At 39.3% G+C, this 20,552-nt stretch overlaps 1 protein-coding gene across 7 annotated transcripts in view; it reads left to right on the forward strand.

Annotated features, from left to right (window-relative positions):
* The window catches only part of CPQ (carboxypeptidase Q), a 548,491-nt gene that overhangs the window by 342,857 nt on the left and 185,082 nt on the right, over window positions 1-20,552 (forward strand). For all 7 annotated transcript variants that reach the window (XM_060610970.3, XM_078441665.2, XM_060610974.3 and 4 more), the window contains exon 6: window positions 3,898-3,989. In XM_060610970.3, the coding sequence (XP_060466953.2) occupies window positions 3,898-3,989 (92 nt within the window). The remainder of the gene's footprint in view (window positions 1-3,897; window positions 3,990-20,552) is intronic.

Consider the following 20,552-nt stretch of genomic DNA (forward strand, 5'->3'; position numbering starts at 1 on the left):
GTGGTTATTTTATATACTTAGAATTCTTTCTTAGCTTTTAAATCTAGTTTGGATTTGAGATGCACAAGGAAGGAAAAGTAAGATAAAAAACAGAGAGGGAGGCACACCATAAGAGACTCTTAAATTCAGAGAACAAACTAAGGGCTGCTGGAAGGGAGGTGGGTGAGGGGGATGGGTTAAATGGGTGACGGGCATTAAGGAGGGCACCTGTTGGATGAGCACTGAGTGTCTTATGTAAGAGATGAAACACTGGGTTCTACTCCTGAAGCCAAGACTACACTGTATGTTAATTAACTTAAATTTAAATTTAAAAAAAATAAAAATTAATTTAAAAAAAGAAAAAGAAAAATGATAAACAGATATTCTTATATCAGCTTTATTCAGTTTTCATATTTTTCCAGTTCTTTGACTTTATTCAGAAACTAACAATTCCGGTTAACCCTTACTTTTAAGAAGTGAGGAACCCATTCCTGTCTTTACTTAGATTTGGATATGCTCTATGTTGTGTTGAGGAAGCATTTCACACTGAAAGAGGGTATGCATTTTTCTACAAGTTAGATGAAGTTTTTCCACTGGCTGAGTACACACTCTGAATAAACAGAGATATTCTCCGGTTCCTAAGGATGAGGAATGAGGACTGTGCCTCTTTCCTGGCTTTCCCACAAGATCTCCCTGGAGATTACTGGCCCAGACTAAGAAGTTGTGGGCAATCATACAGAAAGAAGCTAACTAACAATTCTTGAAAACCTACTATGTGCCAGGGACCATGCTTGATACATATTTTCCTCATCTCATTTAATTTTCTTAACAATCCTATGAGGCAATGACCATTTTCCTTACTGTACAGATGAAGAAACTGAGGCCCAGAGAGATCAGGTAACTAGTCTGAAGTCACGGAGACGGAAGTAGCAGGGCAGGGACTCAAACAATACTTACTCAGATTCATGGCCAGCCTCTTTCCAGGCCCCGCGTTCCCTGTCTGCGGACTCGGGTGGCTTGGGGGTCCAAACCCCACACTAGGAGCAGAGTCCAGTCATTGAATGAAGTCACGCATTTGTCTTAGGTTTAGAGACAGCCAGAATATCAGAGTAGAGACTTTGGAGCTCAGTCAGGCCATGTGCTTACCACTGCTTTCCTAACCTCTTCTGTCTGGCCCTTCACTTTGAACTTGGGGCAGGCCCTGGTGTTCCGTGCTGACGGGAACTGAGCTGCTTTCTCAGGGGCTTGAATGAGGCTCCGTGTGTCTTTTTAGAGCCAGCTTTACATCAACAGCTATGCTCCTGTTGTTTGGAGGCCCTACCATTCCTCATTTCGACTGATTACTTCTTTATTATCTTAATATAATATCATTGGCCATCTGGCCGATTTGAAATGGGAAGGAGACTAATACCGTACAATAATGATTTTCAGGTGGAACGCCAAATCTATAGGGATATTCAAGGCATTTGCTTTTAAAAAAATGATTTTTTCTAACCTGTGCTAACTGTCCTTTTATCCTTATTTAGAGAATTCCATCATTTTAGTAATTTGGTACTGTTTTGCTGGTAGGTGCAGAGATAATGTGAAAAGAAAATTTTTTTTTTCCTTTTTATGGATTAACAAATGTTCAGAATTTTTACTTGTAGTACTTTATCCTCTCCTATTTTTTCTATGTTGCAAGCAAAGTGTCATTTGATTTAAAGTGACATTAAGCACATTTCTTTTAGCAAAACCAAAGGTTGTGATCTTTAGATATACCAGTTAGACTTCTTCCCGCAATGGTTGACGTTTGTGCTTTGAATGTGAGAGGCTAGTTTGACTCTGGAGCAGGCAGTGGGCACTTCAGGATTCCTTGTCAGCAGGCACCTGAATGCCTTTGAAAGAACTTGCTGTCTGAGTATTTAGATGCCCCTTCTCTCTAAGGGTACAAGTGTGCATTCTGTGCCTAGATACCCATTATGAAGTTTCATAGTTCATTTATTAAATGTCTGCCACATGCCAAGCACAGAATTGTCTTCCATACATTATCACATTTCATTTCATCCTCACAACCATCCCATGAAAGAGTTATGGGATAGGCATATAGTATTCTCTCCACTTTTCAGATAAGGTGGCTGAAGTTCAGGTAGATCGATTTCCCAGTGGTTGCACAGCTAGTGCCTAATGATAGCAGGGTTCACCAGCTCTGCCTGCCGTTTTCAACTGTAACAGCTTGCCTGAGAGTGAGCTAGCTGGAGAGTTTTAGGAGATGAGGCTGAGAAAGCAGTGGAAGGCTTTGAATTTTATTCTAAGTGACACCCCAAGGTTTGGATTCATTTATCCGTTCCTTGCCGATTTATTGGGTACCCAAGGTGTGCCAAGCAGGTTGGGCACTGAGGGCATCACAGTGAATCAACAAGCTTAACCTTGTCTTCCAGAAGCTTACATTCTGGCTGTTGGAGGTTTTGAGCAGAGAAATGACATGACCCAGTTTCAGTTTTACAGGGGCCATCTGGCTGCAGGAGGAGTAGCTTGGGCAGAAGGAGGTGGGGCTCTGACCACCACGCTAGCAGAGGTGAGAAGCTGGGCTCTCGATGGACTTAGAAGAACGCAGCAGTGGCATTTTCTGAGCAATTGAATATAGACACTGCTCGCCCAGGCTTTAATGGGAACTCAGGTCAGCCTACATGCTAAGCCTGTATTCTTTTTATTATGTTAAAATGCTCGAGTGTAAAGTGGCTTCACAACAATATTCAATTTAGTGGAAAATGTAGTGCCCAGTCAGCTCCTTAGCACTAGGCTTATGAAAGGAGAATACTTGTTGGGGCCAGGAGGAGGCAGGTCCCGTCTCCCTTCCCCAGGAGCATTTATCATCCTGGCTGCAGCTGGCCAGGCTGTTCCCTCGAAGGCCGCATGCCTGGGTGGCAGCACTTGTGTGGTTACACTGGAGATTTGTAGCGTGCCCGTCTCAGTGCCCCTCAAAGTCCTTCCCTGTGGCTCCCCTGTGGTGAGGCAGGCGCATAGATCCTCTTAATAAGAGTCAAGCCCAGCTTCTTGTTGTTCTGTCACGGTTATTTCTCTCAAATGATATTAGAAGGTCCAAATCGGAACAGGTTTTAATTCTTGGTCACAAAATGAGACTTTTAGCATATTGCGTTCCCATTTTTTCAAGTTTGGAAAACAGATATCCTTGTGGTTAACTTTTACTGAGCAGACACTGTCACTGAAAAATGGTCCTAGATGTGCCAGATCTTTAATAACTCCAAGACAGAAATTTGTATTTCCCAAGTCGATGAAATTGTCACCGAGCTGTTTGTGAAGCAATAAGGTAAATAAAATGTCATCTGCATGCAATTCATTTTCATTGACCTGAAGCGAATGACCTTGTATTTCCAAATAGTAAAGGAAAATGACCGTGGGTAACCATTAACGCGGTATCTGCTCTGCAGCCATCATGTCACTGAGGATAGCACAGACAGCTTGTGGATTTAGACTAAGGAGCAACCCCCTTCACACCTGATCTTGCAGCAGAGCCAAATGATTGGGTTTCAGTTAGTCATTGGAAGACTCCCTGATCTGCCTAGAGTCCTGCTGACTGCATCTTCTCTATGCAATCTAACATTCCACTGACCTTGGCCTTCCACTGGGTCCTGCTGGGCAGGTTGTCCATTCAGGATATGATTAGAGGCTCTCACTTCTGGCCTGCAGGCAGCATTTGTACAACCCCTTTCTCCATTAGCCTGCCCTGGAGATCAGCCCTGAGGGCGCTTCTTTGCTGTGTCAGCCACACTCTGAATCAGGCAGCCACATCAGCAAGAGATGACTACGTGTGCCTCTGAGTTCCTCCTGTCTCCAGAATGCAGATGAGGGGCCTTGCCATTTTTAAAAAATTTTAAATCACCTGAAGGATCACTTGTTTTATTTTATTATTTTTCCCAGGGTTGCGACCCAAGAGGACTCTGCGTTTGGTGCTCTGGACTGCAGAGGAGCAAGGTGGAATCGGTGCCTTCCAGTATTATCAGTTACACAAGGTAAGGAAGTAGCCACGGGTTGCTGGGCATTTGCGTGTTTAACATTAGTGTAAATAAACCGGAAGCATCTGCGCTTTTGGTTGAAAAATTCCCTCTATTGTCCGGAAGACTCTCAACAATTCTTTGTGGTAGGCTGACCCCAGCAAACACCCCTTGCAAAAGCCTTCATCCATTCCTACGGCAGAGAATGCACTGGTGAACCAAGGGTGCTATGTTGTAGACCTGAGGGCTTCTCTGTTTCTGCATCAGTCTGTGACCTTAGAGGAATCCCACCTGCCACGCTGCCATTTTCTTAAAGCCTCTCTGGTTCAGCTATTTCTTGTGTGCCAGAGAAACAGTAATAGGTAAACATTTCCTCTCCCCACTGAGCCCTCTCCCATACTTGTATGCTCTAAATCCTCCTGGATTTAGAACCAAACGCGGGGGCCTAGAGCCAGCCAGGAGCATCGATAATGGCAGTGGGACTGGCAGCACCTCAGACCAGGCTATGTGGAAGACAGCTTGGTTTGACACTGACTTTAATAAGGCAAAAGTGAAGCTTGAGGCAAGAAGGTGATAGTGGAAGATGATGATTAGAAATACAAGACCATGATGAAGATGGGGGGCAGGGAGATTAATGTCAAGAACAACCGTTGAGAGAGGGCAAAGTGTACGAGCTCAGAGATACTCTGGAGCAAATCAAATGTTAGTTCAAAGAGGAATTTCCAAATCAGTGGGTGAGCTGCTGAACAGTGATGGGCAGAGGAGCAGGGTCTGGTCTGCTGCTGCTGGGTTGTTTTTCCTGCATTTCCAGATTACAAGGAACAGATTTGCAAGCTTAAACGATCAAAATCAGAGAAAGGTTTGTTTTTTGAATTTTGTTTATACCCTTTGGGATCATTTACAGAGTCAGTCTCTATAACCCTACTTCAGTTAGAGCTTAAGAATAATGAGCTAAGGGGCATGAATTTGGCCACTGAAGATAGTTATTTACTGTACAAAGGAAAACCATGCTTTATGCTTAACGCTTTTACCACTTCAGTTATTTTGGCCTCGAGTGATCCTGGAGAATCAGGTTATTCCAGATAAGTGTCCTTTGGTTGGTGGGCCAGTAGCATCATCTTCTATGTGTTGTGGTTGACTAGAACTCCAGATGAGAGCTATTCTAGATTCAGCAACATTCATTTAATATAGCGTCCCGCCTACTATGCTTCATGCATTAGATTAGGCACTAGGTTTCATGTCATTAAACAAGCCACCCGGAACTTACCGAGACTGCAGTATAAAGGACACCAACCACTGAACTTCAGTCATACAATCATGTGTGGAGTGTTCTGATAAAGTACTGATGGCAGAGACGGGAAGCTCACCTAACCTGCCCACGGAGAGCATTCAGGATAGGCTACAGGGCAGAAATGACATCTAACCAGAGACTTCAGGACTGAATAGAAGTAAGCTAAGGAAAAGGAGTTGGTAGGGGGGAGGTGGGTACTTGGCAGTGGGAACCGTATGTGCGAAGGCTGGAGGCAAAGACAGCACCACATGCACACTGAGGAAGGGGAAGGGACTCAAGAGTGGCTGGTGCACGGAATGGAAGCTGCAGTGGTCAGAGCACACAGTAGAGAGGGAAACAGGGGCCTGAACAAGAAGGACGTATACATCATGTTTACAAGTTCGCACTTTATCTTTGTTTTTCAATTTTATTTTTTTAATTTACATCCAAATTAGTTAGCATATAGTGCAACAATGATTACCTTGAGGCGACAAGAGTAACTGAATTATTTTTAAGGAGGAGCTTTTAGCTTCTATACACCTTCTATACACCTTGGACTCTATAAGCAACATAATACCTAAGAACTGGTTTGAAGCACATTTATTCTCGATAATATATTCTACTCAAAGGAAAAAAAATTGGATTTAAACTGCAGTGGATCTGGCTTGAACTTTCCTCAACCGCTGAAATTCCTTCAATCTGAAATAAGGTTTATTTCTCTGTAAGGTTTTGAGTTTCACTGTAGCCTACTAAAATACATGGATAAAATCAGAAATGACTTGATTCTAAGCTTTTAGGAGGTTGGCAATATGTATATATATATATACACACACACATTTTTTTCCAGAGGGTATGAAATCACATTAACAGAACTGGTTTATCTTGACAGTATCCATGTTGCCTCTCTACAAAAGTCTATATATTGGTGGCTGGTCTGCTTTGCATTTTCAGGGATGAAAAGAAATTCCAGAAAGGGAGACATAGGTGTTTTATTTATAGATATCTCTTTATCTCACCTTTAAAAAACATTCTGCATGTTTATATGATACAGCCAATTTCAAAGGACTTATTCTGTATTCTCATGATTAACATATTGAATGAGGCATTGCCAACAGCATTATCATTTCTGGGGTGGCTGAGTTTAACTTTAAATAAATATAATAAGGAAGTCACAAATCAGAGAGGACAAATGACATTGTCTTTAAACTTTTCTATGGCATTTTTTAATACCAGAAAATAGTCAAACAATGTCCGATTCACTCCAGCTGTAACAGAGAGATCCTCTGTTCTAACTAAGGTTATGATAGCTGCTGAAATAAATAAGCCCTATAATTTCAGTGCCTTAACATAATGAAGATTTATTTCTTGCTCATTTAACATCCAATCTACAGGAGGGTTCCTCTTCACATAGTCATTCAAGGATCCAGGCTCAGAGACTCTTCAACAACATGGCTCTCGATATTGCCTTGAGCATCAATATATATCCAGCTGGCAGTCAGACGGAGAGTGGAGAGGTTTTATAGGACAGTTCTGAAAATGGATGTGGAAAAGCAGAGAGTTTATGTTTGCTTAACTGAAGTCTGAAAAGATCTTTATCCTCCACTTAACATGGTTCTGTCTAAGAGAAAGCTAGGACTAGGTGGATATAGTAAGTTATATAACTGTGTTGCTTTAATTCTTGTGAAGTAAAAATAATGAAAGAAAACAAGTAAAAGAACAGGGATATCAGTAAACAATTACTTGACAAAAGTTTCTGTTTTATATTAAAGAGAATGCTATATCCTATAAACCACAACTGGCAGACAAGGGAACATAGCCTTCTTCCTCCCACATTAAACCCACCAAAACACTGGAAGTATGAGCATAGAATGGTCACCACAGCTCAACTTTCCAAGGCCTTGTTCTTGCCTTCTCCCCTCCAATAAGAAACTCAATCCACTACTGGCCTTCAGGAGAACTGCTTCTAGTCTTTGTTCTGCCACTAACTGAACATGAGACCTGAATAATGAGTCCTTTAGCCTCTCGGAGACTCAGTTTCCTCAACTCAACTTGTTGAAGTTTATCTTCCCTTCTCAACCCTCACAATGTAGAGAGACTCTCGTATCATAATTATGCTTTGCTCTATTGAGAACAAAGTATTATTTACAATTAAAATGTACAATTAGGCATGCCCTTATAAGATCTAGTGTTATTGTCTGTGAGAAAACAAGGCAGTGTTACCTTCAGCAGCACAGTTGGAGATCAGTAAACTTCTATTATTGAAAATTTACCCTACAACAGACACTCTAGCCTGAAGGAAGTTTAACCATCATCCCTGTCACACTTGTTCCTCCTTCATTATTGTTTCTATTAATGACAGTGTCATCCTCCCCAGTGCCAGGTATCAAAATGTCACTGACACCTTTCCTTCCTTCCTCTTCCTTGTGGTCCATATCTAATAAACAGTAAAGCCCCATTCATCCTACATTTTGTCACTTTTGATGAATCCCTCATTTCTATGCCCCCTGCCTTTTCTCTAGTTCAGGCTTTCCATGATACCCACCAAACCAAGATAATCTTCCAGAAGCCCGGCTCAATTGAGACAAACCCTCTGTCTCCAAACCTTCAGTTGTTCCCCAGCACTAATAGAATCTAGCCCAAACTGGGGCTCCTGAGTCTTAGTTGGTTAAGCGTCGACTTCGGCTCAGGTCGTGATCTCATAGTTCGTGGGTTTGAGCCCCGCATTGGGCTCTGTGCTAACAGTTCACAGCCTGAAGCCTGCTTCAGATTCTGTGTCTCCCTCTCTCTGCTCCTCCCCTGGTTGAGTCTGTCTATTTCTCTCTCAAAAATAAATAAACATTAAAAAATTAAAAAAAAAAGAATCTAGCCTAAATTGTTTAGCTTTTTGGTCTTTGTGGTTCTCCATGCCATGGTTTCCCACCAGTCTTCTCCAGTGTCCTCTAGTCTGACAAAAAGGAGTGATTCCTTACACATCCCACACTGGCCTTTCTTCATATCAGTAATCATACAGTTTTTCTGCCTTTAATTCTCTTCTTTCCATCTCTTACATGTTTTACAAGGATGAACTCAAAAGCCCTCTTTCCCACAGCACATTCTCTGACTAGGGGCGCCTGGGTGGCTCAGTCAGTTAAGCTTTGACTCTTGATTTTGCTCAGGGCATGATCTCATGACTCTGAGATCGAGCCCTGCCCCACATGGAGCCTGCTTGGCATTATCTCCCTCCCTCTCTCTCTGCCCCTCCCCCACTTGTGCTCACACATGTGTGCACGCTCTCTCGCTCTCAAAAAATAAAAATAAATTTAAAAAATTAAATGGAGCGCCTACGTGGCTCAGTCAGTTGAGCGTCCAACTTCGACTCAGGTCATGATCTCACAGTTTGTGGGTTCTAGCCATGCACTGGGCTCTGTGCTGACAGCTGAGAGCCTAAGCCAACTTCAGATTCTGTGTCTCCCTCTGTCTCTGCCCCTATCCCACTTGCACTCTGTCTCTCTCTCTCTTTCAAAAATAAACAAATGGTAAAAAAAAAAAAAAAAATTAATTAAAAAAAGAGCATTTTCTGACTAACTCTTCAACCCCTGATTGAATATAATCTTTCTATCCTTGAAATAAATATAACACCTGACCTAGACATTTCTAAGAATGTGGAATAATTTCTAATCTACAGGAAAGAAGGAAGGAAGGAAGGAAGGAAGGAAGGAAGGAAGGAAGGAAAGAAGCAGGGAGGGAGGGAGGGAGAGAAAAATGCAAGAAAGGGAGGTAAAAAACAAAAGAAGTCAGAGTCTTCGGCCATAAGGACCTTGCATTCTACTTAAATATTAATTTTAAACTCACACATAAAAAATTTAGTATAACAAACAATATATAATGAGGTTCTAATTTATGTACTAAAAGTATCTTGCTTTTACAAAGAATTCTATCCCTGACAGGGTGCTGAGTGCTATAAAGGCTTAGCACTTGGATGGATGGAAAGGAGTTAAGAAAAGGGAGAAATGGTGGGGCGCCTGGGTGGCGCAGTCGGTTAGGCGTCCGACTTCAGCCAGGTCACGATCTCGCGGTCCGTGAGTTCGAGCCCCGCGTCAGGCTCTGGGCTGATGGCTCAGAGCCTGGAGCCTGATTCCGATTCTGTGTCTCCCTCTCTCTCTGCCCCTCCCCCGTTCATGCTCTGTCTCTCTCTGTCCCAAAAATAAATAAAAACCGTTGAAAAAAAAATTTAAAAAAAAAAAGAAAAGGGAGAAATGGCTATGACTTGTTGGTCATGAAGAAGGCTCCTTGAGGAATATGTGGGTTTGAGTGAGTAATCAGGAAGAGGAAAATTGGAACCCTACTCTCCTTTATACTGGTGACGACTAAGACCCAAGGTATGTCTTTGGCTCCAGTGTAGGTGATATCAAAGAGGAATGGAACGTTTATTTGGGGAGGACCTATTTTGGTAATTGCAAAATAAAAGATTTGAACTTTTAAAATAATTTTCCTTTTATGGTGTAGTTATGGTTATTAGTGATCATTATCAGTAAGGGACCAAAAATCTGTGGCTGCAGGCCAAATCCAGCCTGCCACCTGTTTATGTACAGACCTCAGGCTATGTACAGACCTCAGACGGTTTTTTACCCCATTAGCCGACTATGTGACAGAGACTATACATGGCCTGTAAAACCTAAAATATTAAATTTCTAACCCTTTACAGAAAAAGTTTGCTGACCCTTAATCTATATAATAAAAAATATAAAAGATTTTATATTATTATTTCCATACAACAATTTATGTATGGCTTTTTATGACCTAAAAGATAATTTTATTAATTTTGCTTGGAAACAATTAAGTATTCTTCAAGAAGACATTATTATAATACTATAAATTTACAGGTTCTGTCCTTTGTTCTATGCACTCTTTTTAGGTATTTATTTGATAGTAAAGTTGGCTATGTAGCATCACTTATGGATAAAAATAGAATGCAGAAAATTATTTTTCCTTCTTTTTGTTACTCAGAAGAATTCCTCCTTCCTCTTCATATAATCTTTTTAACAGTGAAAGTTCTATAAAGGCTATTTTTTTAAATGTTTATTTATTTTTGAGAGAGAGAGAGAGAGAGACAGAGAGACAGAGCACAAGCAGGGGAGGGGAAGAGAGAGAGAAAGGGAGACAGAATCCAAGGCAGGCTCCAGGCTCTGAGCTGTCAGCACTGAGCCCTACATGGGGCTCAAACCCATGAACCATGAGATCATGACCTAAGACGAAGTCAGACACTTAACTGACTGAGCCACCCAGGCGCCCCTATAAAAGCTATTTTAATGGACGCATGTAGCTAAACTTTTGTACAATGAAAGTAAAATTAATATTAACTATCCTTTTCTTAGGAAATACATCTTGGTTTACAATGTACTTTTATCATATACTCATAGAAAATATAAAATTAAAGTGATTTAAAATTATATGGTGAAACTTATTGCCAAACTAATTTTCAAAATTTTAATCAGATTAATAGTTACCTTTACTTCATAGTTTACTTTCTTATGAAATATTAGCTAAATTGTAATAATTGCTAACCTTACTAAATTGTTGTGAAGTATATGAGGCTATTTGTGGTTCGTGTATAGATTTTGAAATTCACGTGCAACTCTATTACAATGTCTAAAACACTCTTTTCAAGAAAAACTTTGGCTCAAAAAGGTCTATAAGCATTTTGGAGGAGGTAACTAAATAAAGTACTTCAACCAGGAAACGAATTTTTTACTATATTTTGGAGTCATCTAGAATAGAAATAATCCTGAGGGTTCATCCAGCATGCCCATAACAATTCATAGCAGAAAGTCCTATAAAGGACATCTACATATTTTTCTCTTATTAAAAAAATGCTACTTCACATATTTTGATAAGTTGTAAAATGTTCTCTTCCAGATCTAAAGTTTCTTCCACTTTCTTTCTTCACATTAGTAAAGGAACATGAGAATTATTTATATGCATATTGCTTGTGCTTTATGTAATTTATTTTTGAAACTAACATGTTTTTCATGCTAACAGTGTTTTACTGAGGTAAAATTAGCATTCAGTAATAAAATGCACAGACCTTAAGTACATAACACAATATATTTAGCAAATGTATACCTCTGTGTAACCATCACCCAGATGGATATAGAGCATTCCCATTACCTTAGGAAGCTTCCCTTTCCGATCAACTTTGGAATTAGAAAATATTATAGATGATTTTATTTAACCTTCAAATCAGTGAATAAAATGAGTGTTGTCCCGATGCCATTTGCCTAATCTGCCTTTCATGGGAACCATGTTACTTTCTTCTCTACTCTTGGAAGGAGAGCATAATGTCATTTCTCATGTCCTGAAACATACAAAAGAGGAAAAAAAAACATCCTAGAATAGTTTCAACTAGATTTCTGGCATTTTTTAATCTTTTCCATTTTAAGCAAAAATATCTGTCATAATTATAATGAGTAAGGTAATCTAGCCTTGAAAAAGCCTCATTACACAAGGTAATCAAATAAAATAGATTGATATGTTCTATTCTGGCATAAAAAATATTTTAACCTTTTCCTGATTTATTGCACAAACTACTGGCAATTGAATTATAGGGATTATGAACACCGCTGTGTTCTGGTAGTCATTAATTAGGGCTATATTTTAAGTAGGCTTTATTAAATGAGGGAGGGGATGTATGATCATTCTAAATACAGCATTTTACCCTGACTCTCGCCAACTCTAAAGCAGAAAAATTTGGAATGAATGTGTATGGTATTTTGTCAGAATTTCTTGTGTTGCCAATGCCAAGGAACAAAATTTCCTCCTATGTAAAAATACAAAAATCCTAGCTTCTTGTAGTCATGGAGTTCTTGCCAACTTCTCAACCCTAATTAGATTCATGTTTCATTCTAAAGTAAAGGGATATGGTAGAAATGCTTGTGAGACTTCTTTATGGTAGCTGTGCAAATGGGTTTACTTAGGCAATTTTATTTCACCAACCCTATCACCTCTATATAATGTGAATATAGCTTGGGTGACACTGCCAGAGTGAGAACAGTTTTGTGCTCATCTGCAGCTCTGGTTATAAAAATAATAGACTTTATATACCCACTCAGCATAATTGTGTCTGGACCGTGTCTCCAGCGCGGCCTTCCTTACATCGTTAATGTTCCATGCAGTATAGACGTACTAATCACAGGTTATTGTCTCAATCGTTACTGCTGGGCTTTTATGCATCCTGTGTTTTTCTTCCAGTGCCTATGTGTTTGCATTAGTCAGTCAAGCACACCACAAAATTGGTTTAAATTTCATTTATCTCAGTGTGTTGTTGGTCTGGAGCCCCTCATAGTTCCAACATTCACATAATTTCTACAGCACACCTGGGAGCTCTTTGGGGTCTTACTAGAATTTATGAATCAATTTTTTTTAGTAAGGTGAAAGGGCTGTCTTTTATATTTGTTTGCTCTCTCCTGTGTAGATTCCATTATGACTATGGGGTTTCAGAATCCTCTGAATACTATGTGTAGTATTTATATATAGATGTATGTCAGCCTAGGCAGAAATATCAAAATATTCCCTTTGATATTAGGGAATCTCATTATGTCACCTTGTGAATGAACATGAGTAGGCTTTGACTCACCTCTTTCCTTTATTTCTTTAGAAAGGATCCTTCTTAGCTGGTTTTTATTAAAGGAAAGGAAAGAAAAGGAATAGTTTAAAGTAGAAAGACTAGCTGTGCCAACTAGGACTGACTCTCCCCATATTCTTTGGGCGGCAGGACTTTGCCTACAGTTGTGGGGCAATATTTACCATATAACACCTTATGGTTTCGGATCACAGTGAAGTTTGGCTCGAGTATTGGTTGTAGCTCTATACATGTAAAGAACAGTATTCTGACTTATTCACTACCATTGGTAACCCAAATAAGGCAACTACACTTTTAAGGTTGTTCGGAGAACATTATGCCAAAACACTGAGGTCTATTGTGACTTCTCATGGCTGGCATCTTATCTCATTTATTCTGCATTCCTGAAACTGTGAAGGACTTCAGTTTGCATCCAGACTATTTTACCAGCTTACTAGAGGTTGCCAACAAGGTACAAATAGTTTCTGCCTCAGTGCCTCCCTATTGCCAGCTGGGTCATGATCTGACCCGGAAGGACCCATAGCATATTTGGTGCGTGAACTTTCTAAGGAAATCAGGTTGGCACATCAGGACACACAAATCTGAACTGAAGTATCATGCCTTAGGCTCCCAAGTGACCTATGGGTCAGAGCCTTTGAACTAAATTATCCCCTTACATGTGCTGCAGATGTACTAAGGTACAGAATCAGCAAACCACTTTTGAATCACCGGCACTATGTTAATTTGCCTGGGGCTGTCTTCTTCTCTTCGTCTTCTAAACAAAGACTGGCCAACTTGTTCTTAAAGGTCCAAATAGTAAATATTTTAGGCTTTCAAGCCCTACCGTCTCTCTACTTAACTCTGATATTGTAGTGCAAAAGCAGTCACAGACAATACTAGACAATGAGCATGGCTGCCTTTCAATAAAACCTTATTTAAAAAACACCACCAATAAGCAGCAGGTCAGATTTGGCGTGCTGGTTACTTTTGTTGACTCCTGTTTCATACCCTTATTCGGAACAAGTTTAGGAAACTTTCTTCTGAAGGCTTTTCCAGTCTCACAGTCTTACCTTTTGGTGGAAGAGGCTTGTAGTACATAGTGAAATCCTAGCATTTAGGGTATCTTGTATCTAACATTTAGTTGTGTCTTGGTGGGCTTTAGTAGGACTGTTTGTAAGCTCAGCTCTCAAGAGGTGACAATTGTTTCCCCTTACGTATTTTGCTAACAAAACACATCATCACCAGGTCAGTCTATTGTCTTAGTGATAGCCAGCCAAGGAACCACACAACAGGCAAGGGAACCTGGCTAGAGGAAGGGGTAAGCATACTTTCCCACTACAAGAACAGAACCCTTTATTAAGATAACTAAATACAATAGTGTTCAAAAATACATTTTAAGGGGCATATTTTTTAAAAAGTCTATACATATAGAAGGGTCTTTTCAAGAAATGAACACCCCAATACACCTAGCAACTTTCTTCCTAATCCCTAACAGTTGTCATTCGTGTTTTATAACCACATCCTAGTTTTATCCACAGATTTGCCTACAGTATTTTTTTTTTTTTTTTTTTTAATTTTTTTTTCAACGTTTTTTATTTATTTTTGGGACACAGAGAGACAGAGCATGAACGCGGGAGGGGCAGAGAGAGAGGGAGACACAGAATCGGAAACAGGCTCCAGGCTCCGAGCCATCAGCCCAGAGCCTGACGCGGGGCTCGAACTCACGGACCGCGAGATCATGACCTGGCTGAAGTCGGACGCTTAACCGACTGCGCCACCCAGGCGCCCCTACAGTATTTCATTTTTAAACATGATTTATTGTCTAGGAGAGAGGTTCTTCCCAGGAGATGCCCAGAACATCATATCCGTTGATAATCAGTAGCCCCTCTGGAAGTTTGTGCCCTACTTCTGGCTGCTATGGTTTTTGTGTACTTCTGCTAGAGTAATAAATGTATAGCCATTAAAGAATGGTCTGTCAAAGATGGCTTGAGGAACAAATGGGCAGAATAAAACTGGCATCAAGGTCAATGCTAGAAAGCAGCTACTGGGTGGTGAGTTCACTTTGTTCTCTGAGAAATAGTGTCCAGAAGCCACAATCAGTAGGACTAAAACTATGTTACTTTCAGGACTGAAGATCAAACAGGGAATTGAGAAGCAGAATCATGGGATACCATTGTGACTACAACCTGAGTACTTTCTATAGTCCTTTATCCTTCTCTACAGAACTCATTCTAATGGGCCATCCTATAAGTAGTAACCCAAGTCTGGTAGTATCTTAAATGTGCCACTTGTCCCCTGATAGAGTTGATCTTGGAATAATTTTTTTTTTCCTAACCAAAAGATTAGGGCTTTTATTCCTTTTTTTTTTTTTTCTTTCAGAAAACCTTATTCTTGCATACTCTTATCAAGTGCTTGTCCTGCATTGGCAATTATTCATTCTATAACCTGAGGTTACCCTAGCAACCAGCAGTTTCAGAGTTTTGGTTTGGTTGCAGAGTTCTCTTAAAGGAGAGTTCTCAGGATCAATTTCTAAAGGCCTTTTATACGCCACACAGCAAAACATATATATACAACAGTTCAGATTTTAACAGCTTAACAAGGTCTTTCAACAAAGGTTTAAAATGGTTTCATAGCATGAGTTACTTTGAGATTAGACAGAATTTCCATTACTAGTTAAAACAGGAGTATAATTTGCTTTTATTGATTTCTATAGTTTCATTTAATAAAACTCATCCAATGAGATGCACCACCCCATGAAATCACAGGCAATGCTATAGTAAATACTTGTAAATATGTTTCAGAAAAGTCTCCTGGCATTAGCTGAGGGCTGGGAGAATGTATGGCATGCATCCTTTCCCCCTCACTGGCATAACTGGATGGTTTTTCCCCCTCCAAAGCTCTGGAAAATACTTTATTATACCCTGCAGAGCCAAATGGGAAGCAATCAAGCTGTTTTGTCATTTGAATTAGGAAAGGTCAAAGGGAGGAGAATGTAATAGTAGATGGAGGGGAAAGTTCTTTGTGAAAATTGTCCATTTTTTTCCATGTAAGGGAAAGTAATTTGTTCCTTTTAATAGATCTGAAAATCCAGTAGTAGAGACTTTTTTTGGATAGACACAGAGAGAAAAGAAACCATCAAGAATTTTAAAAGATCCCATTTCCCAAATAAATATGTAGCAAGTTGTTACTATTTATAAGAGATTGTAATAATCTCTTGCACCAGTGTGATCATTTATAAATAAGAGTACTCTTTCATAGACTTTGATAATAGTAATAACTCTGGTAGTTGCCATTCAATGTACTGTTTTCCTTATTTCATACATGAAAATGAAGAAGCCCGGAGAAGTAAGGAATGTTGCTCCCCAAGTTGCACAGCACAACCATGAGGTATAGAATGTGAACTTGAACCTAGCTTTTCTATCTCAAGATTTCAGCCATAATAACTTCTATGACCATGTACTTCTCTGCCACCCATCTTAAATATAGGAGATACATATATATGTAGGAGATATATATAGATATAGATATAGATATAGATATAGATATAGATATAGATATAGATATAGATATAGATATAGATATACACACACACTTCTCATAGGCTGAAGTACATACACACTAATAAAATCAGGCATGGTGGTTAAGTAACATATGAATGGATGAATGGAGAAGGCACTTCAAAATGCTTAGTTTAAAATACATATAGCACAGAATCATATTCTATAACATTTTAGGGGATAAGGCTAAATAACACTATATAATCATGCAGACATCAGCTACACCAGTAATTCTCAATGTTTTATATTGGTACTTGCTCTGGAGAGTATAAAAATAAATATATTTATTTGTTCCTGAAGTTAACTCTCTACATCTTGCTACAATGATTAAAAAACTTTTTAATCTTTGCTGTAATATTCTCTTAGCTTGGGGCATTTTCTAAGTAAAGTTTTAGCTGGACAATAGATAAAATCAAAAACCATCCAAAGAGAACTTTCAGTGATATGAAACACCTTCTCAAGCTAATAATGTTAAGATCATTCCACTATTTGAAAGAGTGTCTTCAGATCAGAGGCACCCCAGGATACCACCTCAGGACATTTCCCAGTGCCTCTAATCTTAAAAGAAAAGAAAAAAGAGAGAAAAATTCTAATCCTTGAGAGATGGAAATAGCGGATATATTTATCTGTTTATATATTCTCTACATGTGTATAGCTTAGACACCTAGAAAAATATATCAGGACCCTCCACATATCAATTTCAGCTTTCTACTTCCAGGTACTGTGCCTGATACACCAAAGACACTAGGGTGGGTCCCTGCTAGTGCTAGTTTTAAAGATTTCCAAGGACAGGCTTTCACTAATGTCAGTATTTTTTAACATTATTAGACGATAAGGATATTCCAGGCCATGTCCACTTAGCAGTGTCTTAATTTAAGGATGCAGCTTAGGGTACTGAGGATACTGCAGGAGCAATTATAAAAGAAAGTAGCTGTGAGGTCTCCAAAAGGTGGTGTCCCTTAATCCTATCTGCCTTAGAGGTTTCAGTGTGAGCGCACTGAGGAGAGATAGGTGAGTTGGGGGCAAGAGATGAATTGTGAATTGCAAAAGAGACATTTAAATATTATCTGCAAACTAAACTCAAAGAACAAATGATTCAACATTTGTTCCAGGTTTTTGTTTGTTTGTTTGTTTTGTTTTTAAGAAAGTAGACTCTAACTTATTCTTTCCTTGATTAGGAGATAAAATAACCTTTTAGCATGTTCTTTTCTTCATAACTGAGAGCCCAGTTTGTTGGTACTTTAATCGGCCAACTGTTTACTGAGTGGGTTGGAAAACTGTACCTGCCAAAATGGATTGGTGTTTGCTCTTCTTCAGTGTAAGGTGGCTATGATCAAGAGCTGCCCCTTGTGGCAAGTTCAGCCTGCCAGAGTCTAGTACAACAGAAATGGAAAGGAGAATAGAAATGAAAGACAGATTCAAGAGTGTAACAAAGAGTTGGATCCTAAGGCACTAAGCCTGTTGGCTTCCACAAGAGTCTGCCAGAAAGGCTTTGACCACCCATGTGATTATTATCTTTTCGTCTTTTAGGCAATTTCCTTAATAGGGCATACTATGGTGATGGCTTCCATCGATAGTCTCTATTTAAATGACTTTTTCTGAATCACCAAGTCAAGAATGGAGCAAATAAAGATGGAAAAAATATTCACTTGTACACAAAGCTTCTTTCTTCAGTTCTCTGACACTGTAGTTAATGCCTAATTATACTGACACTCCTACTGTACAAAAATATTGAGAATGCAGATATAATTTCCCAGCTAATTATTGCATTATATGGAAGTGACATGTGTGGAGTAATAAATTAACATTGTCTTCATAAGAGCCAGTAATTGTGGACTTTCATATTTAAATTTTCAAGTGGGATGAAGTACACTTCTCTCATGACTATTCTGATTAAATGAAAAATGCTTTCTATATTTATGAGTAAAATACCACCTTCTTTTAGCAGATCTTTGCCACTGATATAGGGTAGTGAGATGCATGTGAGTAAATTATTACTGACAGAGAAACCCAAGGAATGTCAAGGGGATGGCTACCAGCAGCTACAACAGTCTAGACTATGCCTCTTTTCTTTATTTTTTTAATTTTAAATTTTTTTTATATTAAATCTAATTTATTGTCAAATTGGTTTCCATATGACACCCAGTGCTCATCCCAACAAATGACGTCCTCAATGCCCATCACCCACTTTCCCCTCTCCCCTACCCCCCATCAACCCTCAGTTTCTTCTCAGTACTTAAGAGTCTCTTATGGTTTGCCTCCTTCCCTCTCTAACTTTTTCCCCCCCTTCCCCTTCCCCATGGTCTTCTGTTAAGTTTCTCAGGATCCACATATGAGTGAAAACATATGGTATCTGTCTTTCTCTGCCTGACTTATATCACTTAGCATAATACTCTCCAGTTCCATCCACGTTGCTACAAATGGCCAGATTTCATTCTTTCTCATTGCCAAGTAGTACACCATTGTATATATAAACCACATCTTCTTTATCCATTAGTCAGTTGATGGACATTTAGGCTCTTTCCATAATTCGGCTATTGTTGAAAGTGCTGCTATAAACATTGGCGTACAAGTGCCCCTATGCATCAGCACTCCTTGGGTATCTCTTGGGTAAATTCCTAGCAGTGCTATTGCTGAGTCATAGAGTAGATCTGTTTTTAATTTTTTGAGGAACCTCCACACTTTTTTCCAAAGCAGTTGCACCAGTTTGCATTCCCACCAACAGTGCAAGAGGGTTCCCGTTTCTCTACATCCTCTTCAGCATCTACAGACTCCAGAATTGGACCCACAAATGTATGGCCATCTAATCTTTGACAAAGCAGGAAAGAATATCCAATAGAAAAAAAGACAGTGTCTTTAACAAATGGTGCTGGGAGAACTGGACAGCAACATGCAGAAGGATGAAACTAGACCACTTTCTTACACCATTCACAAAAATAAACTCAAAATGGATGAATGACCTGAATGTGAGACAGGAAACCATCAAAACCCTAGAGGAGAAAGCAGGAAAAAACCTCTCTGACCTCAGCTGCAGCAATTTCTTACTCGACACATCTCCAAAGGCAAGGGAATTAAAAGCAAAAACGAACTATTGGGACCTCATCAAGATAAAAAGCTTCTGCACTGCAAATGAAGCAATCAACAAAACTAAAAGGCAACTGATGGAATGGGAAAAGATATTTGCAAATGACATATCGAATAAAGGGCTAGTATCCAAAATCTATAAAGAACTCACTAAACTCCCCACCCGAAAAACTATGCCTCTTTTCTTAAACATGGCTCAAGCAGTACATGCGTGAATCATAATGAAGGAAACTTCCTTTCATTTTTAAAAAACACAATCACTTACACCTCTTCAACTAGAACAACAGAATTCCAAATATTATATTTTCAAATTTAAACTAGGAAATCATGGTGGAGCCTGAGGGAGGGGAGAAGGAACTCAAGAGTGACTCTGAGATTGGTTGCAAGAAATGCAATCTCTACTTCTTTGATTTAAGGCTTATCAGTCATAGGGGGTGCAGTTAGGATTTATAAAACTTTAAAGGAAAAATAAAACTACATTAAGTGTGCATTTTTACACTGATGGTAGCATACAACAACTTACACTTTTGTAGTTATAGTCAAAGTCTATCCAAGTCTAAAGATGGCATTGGATTAAATACCTTTTGGTCATCAGCAGTGAGGTCTCCACGTCAGGGTGAGAGGCCACTTTGTGTAAGTTTTGCTCATCATTTTGACAAGGATCTGCTAAAGATGTGCCTTTAGAGTTGACCACCTGATTAAGAAGTATATTGAATACAGGCTTTTCTCTGTATTTCCAATCTGGCTACTTTGTTTTCCATTTTACTTCCAACTTAATATTTTTAAAAGCATACAGCTTTTCCTGAAAGTCCAAGGAAGCTTTTCACAAATTGTTCAGGACCTGCTTGGAGGCCTCCAGATGCATGTTTGGTTACACCAGTCTTTGCTAACCTTGAACATTCTAGGATCTAATCTGAAAATTTGGTGATTTCTACTGCCTTTGTTTTGCCTCATGTGAAAAATCAATCTTTTGCATACATCAAGACTTTATGAAGAATTTTAAGCCATAATTAGGGATGCATATTTAAAATTTAGTGATCTGTGTTGATAGCAATGCAAATAACTTGGCTACG

The sequence above is a fragment of the Panthera onca genome, chromosome F2 (assembly GCF_046562875.1).
Source record: "Panthera onca isolate mPanOnc1 chromosome F2, mPanOnc1 haplotype 2, whole genome shotgun sequence".
In the NCBI taxonomy this organism is placed as follows: domain Eukaryota; kingdom Metazoa; phylum Chordata; class Mammalia; order Carnivora; family Felidae; genus Panthera; species Panthera onca.